Source organism: Panthera tigris, chromosome D1 (genome assembly GCF_018350195.1).
Source record: "Panthera tigris isolate Pti1 chromosome D1, P.tigris_Pti1_mat1.1, whole genome shotgun sequence".
Lineage (NCBI taxonomy): Eukaryota > Metazoa > Chordata > Mammalia > Carnivora > Felidae > Panthera > Panthera tigris.
Genome location: NC_056669.1, coordinates 17,063,101 through 17,085,105, shown reverse-complemented (window position 1 = coordinate 17,085,105; position 22,005 = coordinate 17,063,101). Strand labels below are relative to the sequence as shown.

The 22,005-nt window shown below is 56.0% G+C and overlaps 1 protein-coding gene across 1 annotated transcript in view; it reads left to right on the top strand.

Moving 5' to 3' along the window:
* Positions 1-17,354: 17,354 nt before the first annotated feature.
* The window catches only part of NECTIN1 (nectin cell adhesion molecule 1), a 58,613-nt gene continuing 53,962 nt past the window's right edge, over positions 17,355-22,005 (top strand). The window contains exon 1 of the mRNA XM_042958202.1: positions 17,355-17,759. Within this exon, the coding sequence (XP_042814136.1) occupies positions 17,681-17,759 (79 nt within the window). The 5' untranslated portion in view covers positions 17,355-17,680. The remainder of the gene's footprint in view (positions 17,760-22,005) is intronic.

Below are 22,005 nucleotides of genomic sequence, written 5' to 3'. Positions count from 1 at the left end.
ATGTGGTACCTCTGCGCAAATTAGAAAAAGGGCCTCTTTCCCCAGGTGGACGTAGGCCCCGTCCATGCATAGCCTGGTGAGAACAGCCTAGGGCAGATTCAGCCCCCATCCACCTCTTGGCCAAGTGTCCTTGCACGATGCACAACCTGCCCACCTGTGCACAGCAGCCCCGTTTGAACAGCTGCAGAGTATACCCACTGTAGGGGTCTGATAGACCCACATTTTAGGGGTCTGATAGACCCCTCATTTTAGAAATGAGAAAGGGGAGAAGGGCAGGGTAATTTATCCAAGGTCCTACACCAAGCTGGGGGCAGACCCAAGGCCAAAGATCCAGGTGTCCTGACTCCCAATCTGGTGCTTATTCCCTCGGCTACTCACTCTTGGGGACAGATGGCAAAGCCAAGACAGCCAGAGAGCTCCTGAAAGCGGTGCCTGGGGAAGCCTTCCTGCACTAATTAGAAGAAAAGTGATAACCTCATCCCAAACTCTGTCTAGACATAAAATTGAACATAAAACTCTCCGAACTGTGTACCACCTAACCCTTGGCTGGTGTGGAACATAAATACAGATCGTCCCCATTTGTTTCCTGCCCACCAACCGCATTTATCCCACACCTCTTCACTGTGAGTATGTCCCCTATGTCCCTCTAGGCCCGTACATCTGTCTTGGCCTGGAGGCTCTCAGACTGTGCTTACTGCCTCAGGAGAACCCCTGAACACACAAGTGCTCAGAAGATGACTTTTAATTTAGACAAAGGGGAGGGTGATGGTGATGAAGAAGAAGGGGAGGGGGGGAAGGGCGAGAGGGAAGGAGAGGAAAGGAAAGAAGGGCAATTTGCGGCATCTGGGCGGCTCACTCAGTTAAACAGCTGACATCAGCTCAGGTCATGATCTTGCAGCTCGTGGGTTCGAGCCCCACATCGGGCTCTCTGCTCTCAATGTAGAGCCTGTTTCAGATCTTCTGTCTCCCTCTCTCTCTGCCCCTCCCCCTCTGTCTCTCTCTCTCTCTCTCTCTCTAAGACGAATAAACATTGAGAGAGAGCGAGAGAGAGAGAGAGAGAGAAAGAAAGAAAGAAAGAGGAAGAAAGAAAGAAAGAAAGAAAGAAAGAAAGAAAGAAAGAAAGAAAGAAAGAAAGGCAATTCTTGATGCCTTAATTTCTTGTCCAGGATTACCGCGAACCTCTAATACTGCTAAACCTGAAATGAAGGTGAAGATACACACACACACACACACACACACACACACACACACACATTCCCTCTCTCTCTCTCTCTCTCTCTCTCTCTCTCTCTCTGGGTGGTGCCTACCATTATAATATGGTGATTAAGCTCAGGCAGAACCAGACTTTCTGGTTTTGAGACCTGGTTTTCCCACTTCTTGGCTATGAGATTTCAGGCAAGTGCCTTAACTACTCTGTGCCTCAGGTTCCTCTTCCATACAATTAGGTAACAACAGACATAACTTCATAGATTTTTATGGAGATTAGGAGAGCCGATGTATGTGCAATACTTAGCACAGGGCCTGGCTGATAGCCAGCACTCAGTAAACACTGGCTGTAAATATATTGGGTTGCTGTCTCTTGACACCTTGTCCTGGTCCTGTTTTCCTGCAGTCAGGGGTGGGGGTGGGAAAGGACATTGTCTAGGCTGCCTGGCAGAGTCTCCATCTCAGTATTCCAACTGCCAGAGCAGGGATGGACTGCCTTGGAGAGTAGTGAGCTCCCTGTCACTGGGAGCAATCAAGCAGAATACCGATGAGCACTCGGCAGAGTTGGGGCAGAATGGGGCAGGGGGTGGGGCAGAGAGTGAGCTCTTCCAAAGTCCCTTCAAACCCAGATAGACTGTGAATATGTGAAAAAAAAAAAAAAAAACTACATCTCTAGGCACCCGTGTGGGCACAGCCTTGCCAACAAATGGGGACACAGATACAAGGGCACAGCCTCCATATCAGCTTTGAGGACTAGGAAGGAGTGTTTCAAAGCAGGCAAGCCAGCACCCCCAGCCAGCCCCTCCCCCAGCATCCAGCCAATTCCTGTGTGCACACAGGTATCCAGGTGGCAAGCAGAAGCTTTGAGGGAGGCACCAAGTGGGATTTCAAGGAGTCTGTTTCCTGCCACTCCCAGTTCTGTATTTCCAGGCACCAACTGCCAGCATCCCCCCCTCCCCATCTCCACTGCACCCAGCTCTAAGACAGGATGGGGGCAGGGACCAGGAGCCTCGCAAGGTAGGGAACCTGGGACAGCCCTGGCCTCTAAAGGGTCAAGGTGCCCAGAATGCGGAGGCGGTTTCCTTTTCACAGACGTTGATAAAGCAGGAGTTTGCAGAAGGGTCAGAAGTCCTGCCTCACGCCAAGGCTCAAACGTAGTTCCGCCCTCGAGGAGTAGGATAAGAAGAGAGACTCAGGGAATCCTTGCTCCAGAACTATTCCTGCCCCTGCCCTCTCCGGTCTCCCACCCCACCTGGCATATCCCCCGTCCCCATCCCCCGCCCCCAGCACTTCCTCTGGGTGCTGCGTGCCATTCTACAGAGAGGACCGAGTGCTGATAAACCAGAGCGGCAGCATGGTCAAACCTTCCTATCAGCCCCGGATGCATTACTGCATGTTATTTGTCTTCGCAGCAGCAGCGACAGCGGTTCCTGGTTCCTAACAATACTGGCTTCGCCTGGTATTAAAAAGGGCCCCTAAGTGCCCCGAACATCTTTGCTGGGAGAGGAGACCACACCTGGGGGGCGATGGGGAGGATGGGGAGCTAGGCCAGCCTCTGGGGATGAACCATTCGCTGCGGATTCGTCCAGAGGTGGATCGCGGGTGCAGAAATGAGGCGCGACGGGGCGGGGGGGAGGGGGGGGGGAAGGACCGCAGAGGGCAGAGAAGGAGAAGTGGGCGAGGCGCAGAGCTCTCCCCAGGCCCTGTCGTCCAGCCCCGTGCCGCCGCCGCGGCCCCCACCCCCGCCCCCAGCAAGAGTGCTGGGCGCTGCAGGAGGCAGGGCGTGTGTGTGTGTGTGTGTGTGTGTGTGTGTGTGTCCGCGCGCGCGTCCCCTCCAGCTTTTCTACCACAACCCGGCTACTCTTCCCAATCAATGGCCTCTTTGTGGCTGCGGAAAGACGGGAACGACGACGCGAAGTGCAGGGGGAGGGGTGGAAGGCCGTGCTGAGGACGGCAGGACGCGCAGGACCCCCAACTGCTGCCGTCGGGGCCAGGGCTCCCCGGAACCTGGGACGAGCGCGCTTCCCCGGAGGGCCTGCATTCTCTGGACGTCGAGAAAGGGGTCTAGTGGGGCGGTGGCCCTGGCCTCCCTACTCTGCGCCGGGGGGGGGGGGGGGGGGGGGGGGGGGGGGGGCGGTCGCTCTCCCGCAGGCCTGGGAAGACCCGGGCGCGCTCTCCCCCGGCCCCGCGCCCGCTAGGTGGCGCCGGGCAGTCGTGCTCCTCCGACCCGCTTCGGAGGCAGCCCCAGCAGCCTCGGAGGCGCCAGGCGGCGTGGGGCACCTGGACGTGGGCTGGAGTGGCCGGTGTCGAGGCAGGGACCCGCAGGGGTGGGGGAGGGGGGACAGGAGCAGCATCCTTCCTCCGTTGAGACGTGTCTGTGGGATCTCTGCCGCACTCAGTTGCCTGTCCTCTTGAATCTTAAAAACACCCCAGTCCTGGGGAAGCTCGCACAGCCTCCGCGACAGGAGATACCCACGGGAAAAGTTATTACAAAGGCCAAGTGAGAAGTACAGCCGGCGCTTTCAGTCTAGAAACAACCACAGAATAAGGCACCACACACCTCTGAGAGGGGTTACCTTGACATTCTGCTACGAACCAATGGGACGGCCGAGAGTCGCCCATTCCTTCTGGTGCCAGGCACCCACCGAGGCTCTGAGCATTCCCTTGTGACCAGGGGACCATCCCTGCCCTCAGAGAGTTTGTGGACCAGTGAGGGAGAAAGACATCAGGGAGATAACTAAACAAATAATTAACTAACTGCAGCTGTTGTGAAGTACACAGGTATATAAAGATTTAGGGTGGAATGTTCCAGTCACCCCGGGTCACCTGACCAGTCCTAACCAGGGTCAGAGGTGGGGAAGCTGTCCTATGGAAGACGCGGGCCCCCTTCCCCTTGGTCCAAAGTAGACTTAAAAAGTTGCCTGACATCCGAAGCAAACTCAGGGCTGGGGTATCTCTTGTCCTCACTTCTCAATCTTCACTCTGTGGAGTGTAGGTTAAGCCCACTTTACAGAGGAAGAGATTGAGCTTGGGGAAGTTAAGGGACTAGCCCGGGGTGCCAAGAGCCAGCCTGTGGCAGAGCTGGGCTTCGAACCCACAACTGCCTGGGTCCAAATCCCACACCTCCTCTACTATAAAGCACCGGCTCTGGGACCCTGTCTGGATGCCCTGCTGGAAGCCGAGGCAGGGAACACGGAAAGGGAGCGAGAGAACGAGAAAGGGGCAGGGCGGGCTAAAAAGTCACCAGATTGCCGCCCCCCCCCCATCACCACCTCCCATTCTTCACAGCCAGCCCTTTCTCAGCATCTCCTGACCAAACCTCCACCCGCTTAACATTCCGCTCAGTTTCCACTCCGCTCCGACTCCCAATGTTTATCAACACATGCTGTAATGTAATCAGCTCCTGGGAAAATACACACCAGGTAACGGATGCTGACAAGAGTGTCAAACAGATGTCCCCTCCCTGCCCCTCCCTCCCTCCCAGCCAGAGCCGGCACACCCAGGAGGCTGGGGGAGCGCCTCTCGCCACACCACCCCTCCAGTCCTGGCCGCGGAGGCCCTCCCCGGGACACTGACACCATGGAGCCCAGCGGCGCACCAGGCACTGTGCAGGGGGCTTTATACACCTCATCTCATCTGGCCCTCACCACAGCAGTGTAAGGGTGGTCTTAATATCCCCATTTTGCAGATGCAGAAACTGAGGCACCAGTGATGATGAAACCAGAGTGAAGCAGCAGCGGCAGAAGCAAAGAAGGATGATCACACTGGCTGTCCTTTTGCCACCTCCCCACAGAGCCCAGGCCTTTGAAGAAAACTGTCTTTGTCACCTTTCCGAGTAATTGGATCTCAAGCCTAAGGGTCTGGCCCCCGTGGCTGTGGCAGGCCAGGTGTAAGGGGACTGGCAGCCTGTTCCGCATTTCTGCCCCAGCCAATAGAAGGCACGGTGCTGGATGCCCTGAAGGCTCAGGACTGAGCAAAAGAGGGAGGCTTCTGCTGTGGCGTGGGGGAGAGGGGCTCTGGGGAAGGGAGAGACCTTTTATTGTCCTTTTGTCCCCTTCTCCAAGAACCAGAGCTCAAGGACCCCCCGAGGCCAGCCCAGACAGAGGGGAGAGGAAGTGCACAGAGTAGGGGAGCGCCCAGATGGGACGGGCTCCGCCCAGCCCAGGACCTCCGTGCCCTCCCCGGGATCAGCTGTCTGAGGCCACCGTCCTCAAGGAGCTGGGTATTTGCTTTTCCCTCCAACGCAGTCAATTGCTCCTTTCATCTGACTGGAGTTGTAAATGAGACTTTATGGGATTCCTAATGATGGCGGTTTCCCTTTATCAGCCTCCAATTCCCACTTCTCAGCCAGGGTTGACTCGGGGAAATGTTTTGACCAGGAATCCAGAATCCAGCAGCAAGCCAGTGCCCCGCTTGCTGCTTTCCACAGTGCGAGCTGGAAGTTGTCAAACAGGCCTGGGCCTCCCCCCCACCCCCCCCGCCCCCGTGGAAGCTCGCTGTGGAGAAGTCAGATCTGGGTTCCAGGCCGCCTCCCAGATGGTGTATTTCACCTCTCCTGGCTTCTGCTTCTTCAACCATAAACCTGGGGTAATAAAGCCTGCTCCACCCACCCGCCTCACCAGGCCACTGTGAGAACCAAATGAGATTATAGGCTTGAAAACCCTTTGAAAAATATAAAGCAATCACCCAAGCCGGTTTTGCTGTTATTATTATTGCTGTTGTGATTTTGTGTAGGTGCGGCTGGGAGAGCAAATAATAGCAACCTGTACATCTTTGAGAGTAAAGCCCGTTTTTGCACACGGGAGTGTATGTACCTGTGTTGTGGAAGGATGGAGTTCTAGTGTTTGCACCTGCCTTTTTTTTTTTTTAATGTTTATTTATTTTTGAAGGAGAGAGACAGAGCATGAGTGGGAGCGGGGCAGAGAGAGAGGGAGACACAGAGTCTGAAGGGGCCCTAGGCTCTGAGCTGTCAACACAGAGCCAGATGCAGGGGCTCCAACTCACGAACCGCGAGATCATGACCTGAGCCGAAGTAGGACACTTAACCGACTGAGCCACCCAGGCGCCCCTGCACCTGCATTTAAAGGAGTGTATGGGGCAGGGACGCCTGGGTGGCTCAGTCGGTTAAGCGTCTAACTCTTGGTTGCAGCTCAGGTCATGATCTTGCGGTTTGTGGGTTCGAGCCCCGCATCTGCCTGCTTGGGATTCTCTCTCACCCCTCCCCTGCTCACCATGCTCTGTCTCTGTCTCAAATTAAATAAACAAACTTCAAGAACATTTTTTTAAAAATACAGGAATGTATGGGGCAATGTATGGGTGTCTATGAGAATATGGGGACATGTGCACACATTCCAGTATCTTCATAGAATACCACATTGATACATAATAATATAATAATCTTGAGTGCCGGGCATTGTGCTAAGCACTTGATACAGGGGTGTGCGTCCGCATAGGTGTGCAGAGCATTTGCAATATACGCGTCAGTGCTGGAGGAATGCAATGGAACGTGTGACTATTCGTGTCATACCGGCAGCGGGGAATCCCTCCATGTGCTTGCCCGGGGGTCAGTGATGGTGTGGGCCTAAATGTCAGTGAATCTGAGCGTATGTGCACATGCACGTGTCTGCACGCGCGTGCACATGGGTGCACACCCACCTCCCTGTTCCCGGACGGATTGGTGTAATTGTTCGTTATTTATCAGCTGCCTGGGCTACGTGAGCCCCCTGCTTGCCCTGAGCTCGCTGCCACGCAGCCATCAAGCCCACACACACATTGTGGTGACAGCAGCATGCTTGGGAGGGGGGCGCCACTCTGCTCTCTGGAGCCACGCTCTGTGCCAGGCAGCAGGGCCCCTGCCGGGGAACTGCACAGATTGACGACACCAGACTTGGAGCCGCAGGAGTGCTCAGCAGATGGGTCGGGCTCAGGGGCCCTGGGAGCAGGACAGACAGAGCTGGCACCTTTAGGTCCAGACGACCTGGCTCTAACAAGCTGAACCCAGGGCCCGGCCCGAGACTACCACCTTAGCATAATACCGGTCGTGGCTGCCCAGTGGCCAGGAGTGAAACATCCTTGCTCTGCTGCACCCCCACCGTGGCTCATCGCTGCTCTCGGGATTAAGTCCAAACACCCTCAGGCAGAGCACAAGGCCCACACCCGGCACATACCTCCCAGCCCCTTCTCCCCCCACCCCTCCTTGCACCGCACCAGGCAGACTGGACTACTCGCGGTCCTAAGATGCGCTTGGACCCATGGGTCTTTTCGCTGCCTTTCCCCTGTCTGATTTCTCCATGCAACATCCCTGGCTGGCCAGTCCTGGCTCCCACGAGGTTCCGCTCACCTCCACAGGAATGCTTCCCTCGTCCTTTCCGACCCCCCGGATTAGGGAGGTGTCCCCACACCCCCGACATTCCTGTAGGCCCCTAGATTCCCCTAGTGTCCCGCTTCCTTATTCGCCCTCTCTTCTCCCATCGACTCGGGCCCCGGGAAGGGGCAGAGCATGCCTTAGTGGTTCATGGCTTTATTCCAACGCTTAGCGTGGTACCCGGTCATAGGTGGTCCATAAATACTTGTTAACGAATCGCTGCTAAAGCCTTTGGTGAGAGAGTGGCTCCCTTGAGTTCTCCACGTTGCATCACAGCGTGCGTCTGTACGGCTTTGGGTGTCTCGGATCTCCGGGCTGAGGAGAACTGCCCCCTCTCCCCAGTCCCTCTCCTTCATCCCATCTTAACGGCAATAATCCCCATCCCCGACTTCCACAAATGGAAGTCAACGACACGATCTTACGAACGAGCAAACTGAGACGCAGAGAGGTAAAGGGCTCGTGAACAGGATGGCCATCCCCCGGTTTGCCCAGAACTTTCCCCGTGGTAGCACTGAGAGCCCCATGTCCTGGGAAACCCCTTCGGTCCCGGGAAAACTGGGACAGTTCGTCCCCCTTCTTGTCCACGGTCCTCACGTGGCAGATCCAGGACGCAAACCTGGGACTCCTGACTCTGAATCGTACACACACCCCTCCCTGCTCAGCTGCCTCCCAGGCCTCCTCAAAGTTCAGTGACTTCGCATGGGCATTGTCTTCCCTTCGGATGTCACATCCAGGCCACTTGACACGCTCCTGGAGGAGCTGTGCCCAGAAGCATGTACTCAAGGAATACAGGGCATTAATATTAACCTAAATCAAATATAATTCAGAACCTCATTTCTGGAGGAAAAGCACTGTACCTGATACAGAAGGGAAAAAAAAAGTAAATCTAGCATAAAATAACTTTATAATGACGTTAAAGTAAATTTTAAAATTAAAAAAAAAAAAAAAACCACTTTACCTGCAGATTGTTTTCATTTCTCCACATGGCCTTCACCGTTCTCTCTTTACCGGTGTTATCTTTTTTACAAAATTGCAACGTGGGACGTGTGTCGTGCTTCTTTTTAGCTCACGCGATAGAAATCTGGTTTCGATTTTCCTCATTCTGGACCCTCCATGTCATTAACATCCCTCATTAGCCCAGATACCAGGGAGCCTGGGCTCAGGGCTGTCCCCTTCCTGAAAGACTCCTTCCTAACGCAGGGCCCAGCTGGGCTTCTGAGGGGCTGCCGCGTAAACGCTGTCCTGTGCATGTGTGCGGCCGGCAGAGCAGAGGGAGACAGCTTCTGACGGATCCTGAAGAGGTCTGAGGCCCAAAGAGGTCAAGAGCCACACTCCACAGTGCTCCGGAGAAGAGCAAACAGCCTCATCCCCGGCTCCCAGGGCCAATGTCCACCACGCGCTTTCTCTACAAGGCTTGTGTTGACCCAGGATCTCTGTTCCTCCCTTAAGATCAAGCCCACTTCTTGACTTCCACATGGCTCTCAAAAAAATAAAAAATAAAAAATAAAAAAATCTGGTTCCTCTAGACAAGTAGTACATCCTGATCATTATCCTGACCACAACCTCCACCCGCCCCCGATCTGAAGGCACCAGCGAAGAAAAGGGAGTGTGGGTGGGAGGCCGAGGGTCTTCGTCCTTGCTCTCCTCCCTCCGGCCTTCCCCATCACGTATGCTGCAGGTGGAAACCTTCTCAGCCCCTTCCCGTGTCTTGGTCGAAGCTCCCTGGCCCATGCAGGTCCTCAGCAGAAGCTTCTTCTTGGTACCACTGTTGAGTTTTAGGTATTCCCAAATCAGAAATGGTGCCTCCACTCACATCTAGAATCCTTTGGGGTCTCTCTCTCTCTCTCTTTCTCTCTCTCTGTCTCTCTCTCTTTCTCTCTCAAAATAAATAGGATCCCCTAGGACTTTGGACATGGTGATTCACAGGAATGCACTGAGGGCCTTCTAACCAGAGCCAGGGTGTAGACCGATTTGCCTTCTGGGCCCTTTCCTTCTGGAGAATTGGGTGGTTCGAGGTGCAACTGGGGCCTTCTATCATTGCTCAGAGCTCTCGCTCCCAAAGGCATGGAGATCCCTGGGACAGCACGGCCCACAAGGGAGAGGCTGGCTGGCTGTTAGCCATCTTGGTACCGCTCTGACCTGGTCGTCATTGTACCTGGGGTAGAGCCGTGTTCAGCTGATCTGTCATCCCCAAGAGCAATGGCAGCCGTGGCGATAGGGAGGCTCTGCAATGATCTCTGTAAGAATAACAATAATTAAACGTCTCTAAGCACTGTGGGATACACAGGCACCATCATAATCACCACAGCTACCAAGGTGGTGATAACAGTAATTAGGTGTTGTGGTTTCCCACTGCCTGGGGTGAGCTTGGCCTGTCAGGTTAGGCAAGGGGGCACCCACACCAGTGGGTCCTCTCTGGGGCTGGCTAGGGCTTAGCCATACTTCCTCTACGGGGTTCCCCTCCTCCTCTCCTCTCCCCTTGCCCTCAGCCTCCATTGACCCTAGACCCGGGACCAGGGTCACAGGAAAGGGTGACCCCCATTCGGCACACCATTCTAATATATGTTCAAGCTTATCTTCTGTCAACAGATTTTGGGGTATTGGGGAATCTTGGGGACTTCTTAAGAGGGCTCCCCGCACATCAAAGTGAGCTTTATTAGCCAATTACTAAATGACACAGAGAGGCCTGGAATATGGCCGGGAGGGGAAGTCCTTATTATGTTGACTTTGGGTCTTTTCCAAGCCCAACAGCTGCCTCTATGAAAGAGCCTGTGGAAGCTGAGAGGCGGGGGGGGGGGGGGGGGGGGACCTTGGGACAGTTTCCTGGTGATGGCACCTTCCTCGGAGCTGATCTCTGTGTGATCACTGGCCCCAGACACGGGGTTGGTGAGACAGGTGAATTCAAGTGCCTGTCCTTTGAGTGTTATTCCTGCGGCCATCAGTCTCAGAGCCAGGAGAGAACATGGAATTCATATGGGCCACTCTCCACCCCGGGGACAAGGATCCCGTATACAGCAAGCAATGCCGGTACACGGACCTGAGGCCTGAGTGGGAAAAGAGACAGGGAATTTATTCCATTTTCAGTTCCCTAAACAGTCTTCCCAGACGAAACCAAAATCTACTTCCCCCCCCACATATGCCCACTGGTCCTGATTCTTCTCTACGAAGGCACGCAGACCACGCATGTTCCTTTTCCCTTCGGGTTTTGGAAGATCGCTAACCACACCTCCCTTCCCCCTCCTCTGGCCCTTCTCCTTTGTGAGGTCTGAAGCCACCTCTCTCGTCTCTGGGCAGGTAACTCCATCTCCTACCTCACTGCAACGACCTTATCATTCATTTCCCCGATCGCCACCCCAAAACCTCCGTCTTCACCGCCCTCTTCACATTCCCTCCAGGCTCAGAAGAAGAGAAGTCCCTTCTTTTCTAAGGCTGATCCCTCCTCCACCCAGGTGCCACCACCCGTGCTTCGTCCAGGGCCCACTCCATGAAGTGCACCCTTTTTCACACCTTACACCTGTTTCCCAGGTCTCACTGTTCACTAGCTCTTTTCTCACTGCCTGCAAGTGGCTCAGAGTAGCTTCTGATTTTCCAGCAAAGAGGGGAACATAAGCCCCCTGATCTCTGTCACGCCAAGTCTCTCCGAGCTTCTGAGCCATTTCGCTCATTCCGACCACTACCAAACTTCTCAGGAGCGGGGTGGACGCCTGCTGCCTCTGCTGGCTCACCTTCCATTTGCTTCTGCCCCGACTCTGCCATCACCATGACTCCAACGGGCCACTGGTGTTTCTGCCCCTGTTTCCAAAGACCCCCTTCTGATCCCTACCTGCTTTCTGCAACATCAGACACTACTGGCCACCTCCTCCTCCAATAAATCCTCTCCTCGCTTGGCTTCCATGACAACCCTATCTCCACACTCCCCTCCTCCCTCACTGACCAGTCCGCCTCTGACCATCGTGCCCATGATATTGCCAGATTCATCTCCTGAACCACAGTCCCGGCAGCCCCCAATAAGTGCTTCTCTGCCCAGAGACCTTCCATGGCTCACTGCTGCCTGCAGAAAAAATAAATCAAGGAGTTCTAAAATAATGCGACTACGGTTAACCCTTGGAAAAAATGCATGTTTGAACTACACGGGTCCACTTACACGTGGCTTTTTTTTTTTTTTTTTTGCAATAAATACAGTCCAGTGCTACAAATGTATTTCCTCTTCCTTACGATTTTTTTCTTTTTCTTTTTTTCTTTTTGAGAGAGAGAGAGAGAGACAGAGTGTGAGCAGGGGAGGGGCAGAGAGAGAGGGAGACACAGAATCCGAAGCAGGCTGCAGGCTCCGAGCTGTCAGCACAGATCCCAATGCGGGGCTCAAACCCACGAACCGTGAGATCGTGACCTGAGCCAACCGACTGACGCTTAACCGACGGAGCCACCCAGGCGCCCCATGATTTTCTTAATAACACTCTCATTCCCCTGGTTCACTTTATCGTAAGAATACAGTATATAATACGTAGAATATACAAAATGTGTTAACCGACTGCTTATGTTATTAATAAGCCTTCCGGTCTTATTAATAAGTAGGCTGTTATTAACAGCCTTATTAACAGTAGGCTGTTAGTAGTTAAGTTTGAGAGAAGTCAAAAGTCATATGCAGATTTGCAACTGTGCGGGAAGCTGGTGCCCCTAACCTCTGTGTTGTTCAAGAGTCAACCGTCTATGTGATACAGAATACATAATGCAATAATATGTCGGGTTGGGGGGGTCAAACATTTTAAGCAGCAGAATCCATTAAGAGGAAACTTCCTCAAAAAGCCCCATGTTTAAAGAGCGTAAAACAAGGTGCTCTTTAAACATGGCTCCTAATTGAAGCAGGGAGTGGGGAACCCAGGAAAATGTAGGGCTTTCAAAGAGCAATTGGAAAACCACTGAACAAATGCTATTCCTCAGGCTGCAGAGAAGACAACTGAAGCCCAGAAAGGAGAAGCAACTGCTAGCAAGTGGCACAGGGTGTGAGTTAGTCAAGCAACACGTTTTCGCTGAGTGCGGACCAAGCGGCAGGCACATTCCAGATGCTAGGGATAGAGCAGACGAGACCCACAAGGTCTGCCCTGGAGGGGCTGAGAGCCCAGTGGGGAAAGAATCACGTATTATAAACACTTGCTGAAGGGTTACAAGCATGCGAGGGAGCTGTGAGAACATATAGAAGGGGACTCGCCCGGTCTAAAGGGTAGAGTGGACCATTCTGGGGAAACGACACATGTAAACTGAGCCATAAGAGATAAGTGGCTGGCCGAAAGGAAGACGAAGAGCATCGGTGCAGATGAGTAAAGGCCAAGGAGGCGAACTAGATGGCCTCAAGAAACTTCAGGAAAGCCCAGTGGCTCCTACTCAAAGCCCTGGAGCTGGGTGAGACCGGGCGGAGGAAACATGCAGCCCCACAGGCCTTGAAGAGAATTTGACACAGGCCTCCGAGGCGGGCAGGCCAAGGAAGGGGTCTCTCGTATGGGGTCCTGCTCATTTGCATTAGAACATAATCCGCTGCTAAATGCAATGTAGTATTGGGGCGCCTGGGTGGCTCAGTTGGTTAAGCATCTGACTTTGGCTCAGGTCATGATCTCACGTTTCAAGCCCCACGTGGGTCTCTGCCCTGATGGTGTGGAACTGGCTTGGGATTCTCTCTCTCTCTCTCTCTCTCCCTCCCTCTCTCTCTGCCCCTCTCCCATTTGCTCTCTCTCAAAATAAATAAACCTAAAAAACAAAAAGAAAAACTAAACGCAGTGTAGAATTGTGGATTGGAGCCTGGCACACCGAGCAGACATTAGTAGAAAACTGAGAAATCCAGACAAATTCTGTAGCTAATAGTATTATGCCAATGCTAATTTCCTGGTTTCAACAAATACACCATGGGCGCATCAGGTATCTACATGAAAGGAAGCTGGATGAAGGACACCTGGAAACTCTGTTCCACCTTTGCCACTCTTCTGTAGATCCCAAATCACTTGAAAATCAACGTTTTAACAATTCACGTATCCCTCTAGCACCAGGGCAGAGAAGAGCCAAACTGGTGTGGGGAGAGAGAGATTACAGTTACACTGACGGCTAACACACACCGTTCTTTATGTATCCCAGACACTGTTCCAAGGACTTCATGTTGTCCAACCCATCTGATCCTCACAACAAGTCCGGGAAGTAGGTGCTAGTATCTCCCCCTCATTTTACAGGGGAGGAACCCGGGCCCAGAGAGGTGAAGTCACTTGCCCAAGGGCACACAGCTACTGCATGGCAGGGCAGGGGGTTAAGGATTCAAATCCAGGCAGTCTAACTCCAGAGTCCCACGTGCTGGACCATTTTACTCCCTCCCCTCGGGGTGCACTGTCTATACTGCTGATGAGCACGTGGATAGTGTGCTAACAGTAGAAATGGGGCAAAGTCACTAGACTTAAGATAATGCTGGAGGTAGAATGAACAGTGTTTGCTTTTGGATTAGAATATGCTGGTTGAAGACAAAGCAGCAGCAATGGATGACTCCTGGGCTTCCAGCTTAAGAGGAGGGACCAGAGTCTAGCCTCCTACCACGTGGCCCTGTGCTCCTTCCTGCCACCGAAGGACCCTTTCAGACCTTTTGAAATCTGGCTGCAATTTTCTGTCCCTTTCTCTTACACATCCCCAGAATGCAAAAAAAAAAAAAAAGAAAAGAAAAGAAAAGAAAAGAAAAGAAAAGAAAAGAAAAGAAAAGAAAAGAAAAACATAAAAAGCAAAACAACAAAAAAACAAACAAACAAAAAAAAACCCCAAACAAACAAACTGCTGGTCGTTCCCCCACAGGGTCCCAACCTCTCCCACCTCCATGTGCTCGTACAAGCTGTTCCCTCCACCAAAGTTCTCTCCTCGGTCCCCCTTGGTCCAAATCTGATCCACCTTTCAGAGCCTCAAACAAAGGACACCTCTTCCAGAAGCCCTTCCCTGTTCTCCACAATGAGAAGCACTCACTCCTCCCTCTAGGTGGCTGTGTTCGGGGGGCGGTCTTTGGCCACGACCAGCTTCCACGCTATAATATACTTATTTGAGTAAGGCCTTGGCTGTGCACTTTCGTCCCGTCAGTGCCTAGCACAGTAGACACTCAGAAAGACATCTGTCTACTCTCTGAGTAAACAATCTCTATCTTATTTTCCTCTGTGCCTCCCCTGGCTCTCTTATCTGTCCCCTGTAACCCAGTACACACACACACACACACACACACACACACACACACACACACGGCACCTATTTGGTGCTTTGCATATTTCAGGGTCTGTTTAAAGGTGATGAATGAATGACCATACTATCTCATTTACTTGTCTTCTTCTTTTCCACCCAACCCCATCCCCAGACAGCCATGCTAACCCCCAGACACACCCTCTCTGGAAGCTCATTTAAGAGCAGATCAGAGAACCCTTAGCCAAGGATGAAGAGGCGGGAGAACATGCGCAGGGCACTGGTGGGTACTGGTGCATCTGGAATGACCCTCTCGAACCCATCCATTCGTCTCCTGCAATACGCCAGGCAGAGTCTCAGACCACAGCAATGAACCAACTGAGCCCTGGCCCTTAAAGTACTTCCGGGCCAGAGAGGAGGTAGCTACCATCGGACTGGGCTCCACCTCCTGGTGGTCCCCCAGACATTCACAGACCCACAGGCCTTCCCCAAGTCTTAGGCTCAGGCTACAACCAGTTCGTGGGTCCTACTCCCCAATTATTGCCGGTCTTCGTGCCTTTCCTTACACGGACCTCCCCCAACCTTAAATCCAGTCTCCTCAATGCCTCCCCACTCCAGTACATACCTACCAGATGACTCACCAGCCCGTGTCGCTGCTCCCCAGAAGCCTTTCCTGATCCCCATCCCACCCCAGGCTGAACTCAGCACCTTCTCCAAAACCCACCAAATCCTGGGTGTGCACCCCTGGGACACACTACACACGTTAAATACTTATTTAAATACAATATCTGTTTCTATATCTGTCTTCTCCCTTTGCCCACCCCCCCAACTAGATGTTGTGCCTTTAGGGCAATGACAAGGTCTCTATATCTCCAAGCCTGACACCCTGCTTGGCACAAAGACAGCTCGATTACATTTGTTAAATGTAGAAGATATACACACGAGGGCACAAACGTCCATGTGAGTGCCAAACTAGACCACTTCGGCAGGAAAACAAGAGACACTCCAGGGCCAGATCCCAAAAAGTGAGAAAATGGTGCCCTCCTTGCCCATCCTCCTTCTGTTCCTCCTACACCCAGGAACTGGTATTTACATGTTATCAGAAAACTGGTGCTTCCTCTGGCTCCTACCCGCTGGGCAAATGGCAGCAATGGGCAAAGGGAACATTATCTGGTCAAACATCTGGGGAGAACTTCTGGTGGGAAACCGTCTGTCTGTCTGTCTGTCTGTCTGCCTACTCCCAGGGTGCAGGACGAGGGTAGGACGTCCACAGAGAAGGCACAGAGGACAGGCTTCTGGCTGCCGAGGGCCCTGAAGGTCCAGCCCCCTTGGCAGGAAGCCAAACACACCCCAGTGTGGTGGGTGGTGAACGGGATGGACTGGAGAGTCCCTGCCCTGCCGCGGACACTGACTGGATGGGTCACTTTCGCGGGATTTCTGCAAATCACTCAAAACCAAGGTTCTGGCAGAGGAAGCAGAGCTCGGTTTCCCGCTGACTTCAGAAGAGGAGGGGGCTTCAGTCTCGGGAGAGGAGACCCCTGAAAAGCGGCGGAGATTAGAAAAGGCCAGAAACCTCGGTGGCCCCATCTCACCCACGGATGCCCACCACCGACTTGTCTGGCAGCTTCCGGTCGTCCCCGCAGAGCTGCCTCTCCCTTCAGCGTTCAGGAGATGCAGAGGAGGGGTGGGGGGAGCTCTGGCTCTCGGGTTCTAGTCCAAGCTCGTGCCTCTGGGCGAGTCGCCTTCCCTTCCTCTGGGCCTTTGTTTCCGCATCTGTAAAATGGGGCCAAGGCTGGCGCAGAGGGCCTGCAGACGCCCTTTCAGCTGGACTTCGCCGGATCCAGGAGGCTCCATACTGCACGCTCGCTCCTCCACAGCCCCCACCCCCGCCCCATCTTAACTCCACCCCCACCGAGCGGCTTCTCCCCCCACGCCGGCCGCTAGGGGTCACTGCCTCCCTTTGTCAGCGAGGAGGAGGGCGGCTAGCCCTCCGGCCCTCGCCCGGGCGGGAAGGCGACCGAAGGGGCACCTCCCGAGCCAGTGGGCCGCGGCCGCCCCCACGGCCCTCGCCCGGGACCCGCCTCCGCCGGGGGCCGGAAGGTGCGCGCGGCCCGGCCGGGGCCGGGCGGGCGCGGGCCGCGCGTCGGAGCCAGGAGGGAGTTAACGCTAACCCCTCCCCCTCGGTCTGACATCACGGGCAGAGCGGCTGAGAGGCTGGAGCTCGGCGAGTGAGAGAAAGAGCGAGAGCGGCGAGCGCGGCGCGACTCGGCGCCCGGGCAGCTCCACATTGTTGCGGATCGGCCGGGACCCGGCAGCGCGAGCGGCGGCGGCGCGGGGAGGGGGGGACGCGCGGCGCACCCGGCTCGCCCTCCGCGCGCGGAGCCGCACCGCCCGAGCAGCCGAGCCGCGCGCCCGCCCGCCCGCCCGCCGCCTGGGCCCCGAGCCCACCGCGCCGCCCGCCCGCCGCCTGGGCTCGTCCCGCCGCCCTCGGAGGACGGCCGGCCATGGACGCCTGCAAGTTGGAGCCGAGCGGGAGGGTGTGAGCGCGCCGGGGGCCGGGAGCCCGCGCCGCGCAGCCGGGCAGCCGGGCGCGCCGGGGGTGGGTCCCTCTCCCCAGCCCGGCTCTGCGTGGAAGAAGAGGGCGGGGACCGGCACGGGGAGGAGAGCGGAGGAGGAGAAGGGGGCATGACTCGTGCAACTTGCGGCGGGCATCCACCGAGCCTCTGAGCCGCCGGCGGCCCGGGGCCCGGATTGCGGCCGCGCGGATCCCACCCAGCCCACCCCGCCCCGGCCGACGGCTGCGGCTGACCTGGATCCTCGGAGCGCCCGGCGGCCGGCAGCGATCGGCCTTCGTCTTCCGGGCTGGTTTCTGGAGCGCGGGGAGCGCTCTCCTCGCGGCCCCTCTCGCCGGACCCCCGGACCCCGATGGCTCGGATGGGGCTTGCGGGCGCCGCTGGACGCTGGTGGGGACTCGCTCTCGGCTTGACCGCATTCTTCCTCCCAGGTAAGCGCGTTCCTCCTCTGCCTTCCACTCTCCCCCCACCCCCCCCCCTTCCCCGCCACCATCCAATGCCTTCCCGAGGCTGGGAGCTGGACGGCGGGCACGTCTGGGTTACAGGCAGCAGAAGGAGGCAGAAAAGTTGGGTCACGGCTTAGGTAAGGGGGGTGCGAGTGGCACGGCGGAGAAAGAGAGGATGAGAAGCCTCACAGCCTGCCCTGCAGGGAAGCAGTCGGATGCACGTCTCTGTGTAGCAAGAAAGCACTTTCTCCGCTCTGTTTTTCACAAAAATAATAATATGTAATCGCGTTCTATTTATTTAATAACCAGCTCTCAGCTCGGGAAGCAGTTTGGAAACACTGCATGTTACATAAATGCAAAATAATCACCGTAATCGCCGTCTCGGGGTATGAGACAACAGCCCCAGGGGGAGGGCGTCAGTCTCGGAGCTGGTGGGCTGCGGGTTTGGAGGATGGCAGGGGGGCTTCGTCTCTGTCGCCGGCCCCTTCGCCAGACGGCTCCGCGCGCTCGGGCCCCCTCCCGCCCCACGCAGCCACACGCGGGCGCGGAGAGCCGGCTCCTGCGTCAGAGACAGCTTCTCGCTCACCTGCGGTTCCTATCCCGGTGGGTGAGGCCCGGGCCGCGCGGGCTCGCAACCTCCCCGCCTTGCGCGAGCCGGACTTCGCCTCGGAACTCCGCGCCGGGTTGGGGGGCTCTCCCCGGAGGAAGCGCCGCGGGCTCGGTGCCAGCCAGGTGGCTGCATGACCCACTTTCCCGAGGCTGCCCCGCGTGTCCTTCCTCGAGGCGGCCGGCGGCCGAGGGGTTAACCCGATGCCCGACCCTGGGGTGGCCCGCGGTGGCCCATCTGACGGGTGGGGTGGGGGCGGAGGCTGGGACCGGCCCCGGCGTATTGTGCTGGGGAATGAACTGGAAAATGCGTTTAGGAGGCAAATCCGACCGAGTCCCCTCGCCTGGGTTTAACCCTTTGTGTCCCTGGGGAAGCTGCTAGGCTCCCACGGTAGCTGGTGACACCAGCGGGGGTCAGGGTGGGGGTGGGGGTGCCTCCAGCCCTCCGGGAGGAAACCTGAGACGACCTCCCGCCCGGGCTAGATGGGGGGGTTTTGTGGGGGAGGGCGGGGGTTGGCTGGAGCACGTGGTCTGGCCTTAGGATAAGGGGTCGGAGTAGGGAGAGACCAGCTCCGCATGGGGCAAGAATATCACATCTGGAGCGCCGCCGGCAGCGGCCCGTTGGAGACGCCAGCGGTGCCGCAGACTCGCGGGCTAGTTTGTTACCCCGGGGGGCGAGCTTGGCTGCCGCGGTCCGGGGCTGGGGTGTACCCCTGGAAGGCAGGAACCTGGCCTCATTCAATTCTATGCCCCTTCTGCCTCCAGCTCACTGCCAGGGCTCCACCGATCTGGCTGAATGGCCTATGGTAGCAAAAGCACTTTGTGGAGGCCGGCACCACGGTGCCCCCACCCCTGCAGCCTGTGGGGTGCTGCCCTGCTAGGTGGGGGGCGGGAATTCTAGGGCACACAAGCAGCATTATCCATTTCTAGGGGCCTGAGTCGACCCCCCCTTCCCCCGCAGGGTGGTCGTGGTGAGTGAGAGGTCTTTCTCTCACACCGGACCTCCTGGGAAGCCAGCCAGAGCTTAGGCCCTAGGACTTCTCTGACCACGGGAAGGGGGGTGCGGTGAGCTTCTGGGAACCCTTCAGTTGCATAGTGTCCACACCCAGATGCTAGGGAAAGGAGAGCTTTTGGGGAGCTCTAGCTGGTCTGGCACACCAGGGGTTAACCTCATTCCCATCGGACAAAGAGTGGAAAGGCTTGGGGGCAAAGAATGGACTCACCCCCTTTTCCACTCCTTTCGTTGTTCTCTTCCCCCAGCTTTGAGGTACATAGTGGTTAACTCCTCTGGGGGGCTGGAAGCCTGCCCTGCTCCACCCCACTCAGGAAGTGGGGTCAGGGAGATGGCAGTCTCACCTGGCTCAGTGTAGACACTCCCCTCTCCCCAAAACTGCAGATTGAGGGGTGGGATGCAGACAGAGAACTACAACTCAGGCACTTAAGCCCTCCTCGGTCGACTGTCATTGTTATGGCCGGGGTGGCATCAGGGGCAGCCAGAATTCATCCCCCCCGCTGGCCAAGCTCCCTCGCACACCCGCCTGTGTGCCCTGTGCCCCTGCAAAGGGAGGCGGGCGGGTGTGGTTGTGCCCCTCTGACACTGGATGGAGGCTGGGGGGCTCAGAAGTTGCCTGCCCACACCCCATTTTCCACCACTCGCCAGCTCCCTCCTGAGTGCTTTCTGTTGCTCCTCTCTGGAGACTTGCCAGCCGGATGCTCTTTTCTGGGTTCTCCTGGGCTGTGTCAGGGAGCATGGAGGGCAAAGAGAGGTCCTCTCTCTGGGGCGAAGCAGGTGGGGGCAGCCCCCAGTATGTGCGATGGCCCTCTGACTAAAAAAAAAAATAAAAACACTCAGTCTGGCCATTGACGTGTAAACACAGAAGTATGTTTTCAACAACACAGCCTTTACCAGGCTGGGTGGTAAAGCCCACAAGCTTCGGAGATAACAGTCTGTGGTTCCTACAGGTCAACTCAGAGGAGATGGCCAGTGGAGCATAGGGACTACACCCCCGAAGAGGGACAGGAGGAGCCCTGGGGAGGAGGCAGAGAACCTGCCTTAGAAGCAGGTGCACAGAGCCGGTGTCCCACCTACACCACACCCTCCCTAATTGGCTTCCCCAAACCTTTTGTCTGGAAAGAGAACACACACCCCAGGTGTCGTGCACACCCTCGGAAGACCTGTCGGGCCCGCGGCACATCCCTTCTCTGCAGTCTGTACAGAGCCTGCAGAAGGTGGTTTCCTTCAAAACTCCGAGTGTCGGAGCTGCTGGGCTATTTTCCTCTCTCCCCATTTCTCACAGACAGTGATGTGCTCAGGCTTGCTGGGCAGGACATTATGGCAAAACCAATTCTGCCGGCCTGGGGATTACAGCGTGTGCGAACAGCAATCTCAGTGCCCGCTTTGGAGGCTGCGCTGTAGAGAGCGTCTCAGAATCAGATTCAAGGCCTGACAGTCCAAGCTGGAGGGGAGGAGAAGATCTTGCAGAGCCTGGGCCCCGCAGCCCTGGCTGAGCAGCCCGTAAGGCATCTCTGAGCCTGAATATCTGTGGCTCAGGGGGACAGGTGGTCCCTTGTTGCCCGATGCCGGCCAAGATGATGATACCAGTTCCCGTCTCAGCCACTCAGCTTTGCACAATGAACCCACCTACTCGTTAGCCACTTCCTGACCCAGGACCCCGTTGAATGCTGCCAGGACGGTCATGCCAGCCAGCAGAACCCTGGTGCCGATGGCTCAGCAAGCGAGCAAGTGGGCCAGGCTTGGGGGGGCAGGGGGTGGCGCGGGGCCGGGGCACGGGCAGAGGGTCTGCCCCCGTTGCTGCGTCTTACGATACTGCCATTGTTTAGCAGCTGACTTACGTTCATTGTTCGGCACAAACAGAAAACACCCGAGGGAGGTGTGAATATACCTTCGATTTTCCTGATTGTATCTTTTCCTGGTTAACCTGGTAACTTGAGTGGCTCCCACCTGGGGGAGAGACAGACCGAGGGGGTACCTGTGTATTCGCCTGATTTACCGTCGTTGTCGTTGTTGTTGTTTTGACTCTGACCGTCAGCCCGCGTGCCGGACTAGACTGGACACCAGCCAGCTGTGGCGCTCCGGCGGTGACATTTCTGACAGCCTGCATATCGTCTCACCATCCGTGTGGATTGGCACACACACGTGCCAGGCTTTGTGTGCTTGCGTCGGTGATCTGCAATCCCCTGTGCGCGGGCAGACCCACGGGCGCGAGGGCAAGGAGGTCTTGGGCGCTGGTGGCTGTGGGTCGGCACGGGACTAGGGCTATAACTGTATATCAGGTGTATATTCACATATAACCGATCTCTTCTGTCTTTCCCACTAGGGTTTTGTGAGTGGCTCTGAGCCTTGATAAGACCTGTGTTGATGTCACAGGGTCAGAGAGGTGATTTGGGGAAGAGACCTAGGACTTGCCAGGTGGGCTGCTGGGTCCTTTGAGAGCCGGAAGCCTTTACACTGGTTTCTTTTTCTGTTCTTGCCCTTGGCTTTACACTGGGCCTCTGCATGCTCACCTGGTGAGGAAGGAGACTTTCCTGTCTTGTCTCCCTGGCCCATGGTATCTGGATCCTGGTGTCGACTGGGGCCCGGCTTGCCCCAGGGCTTCTCCAGATC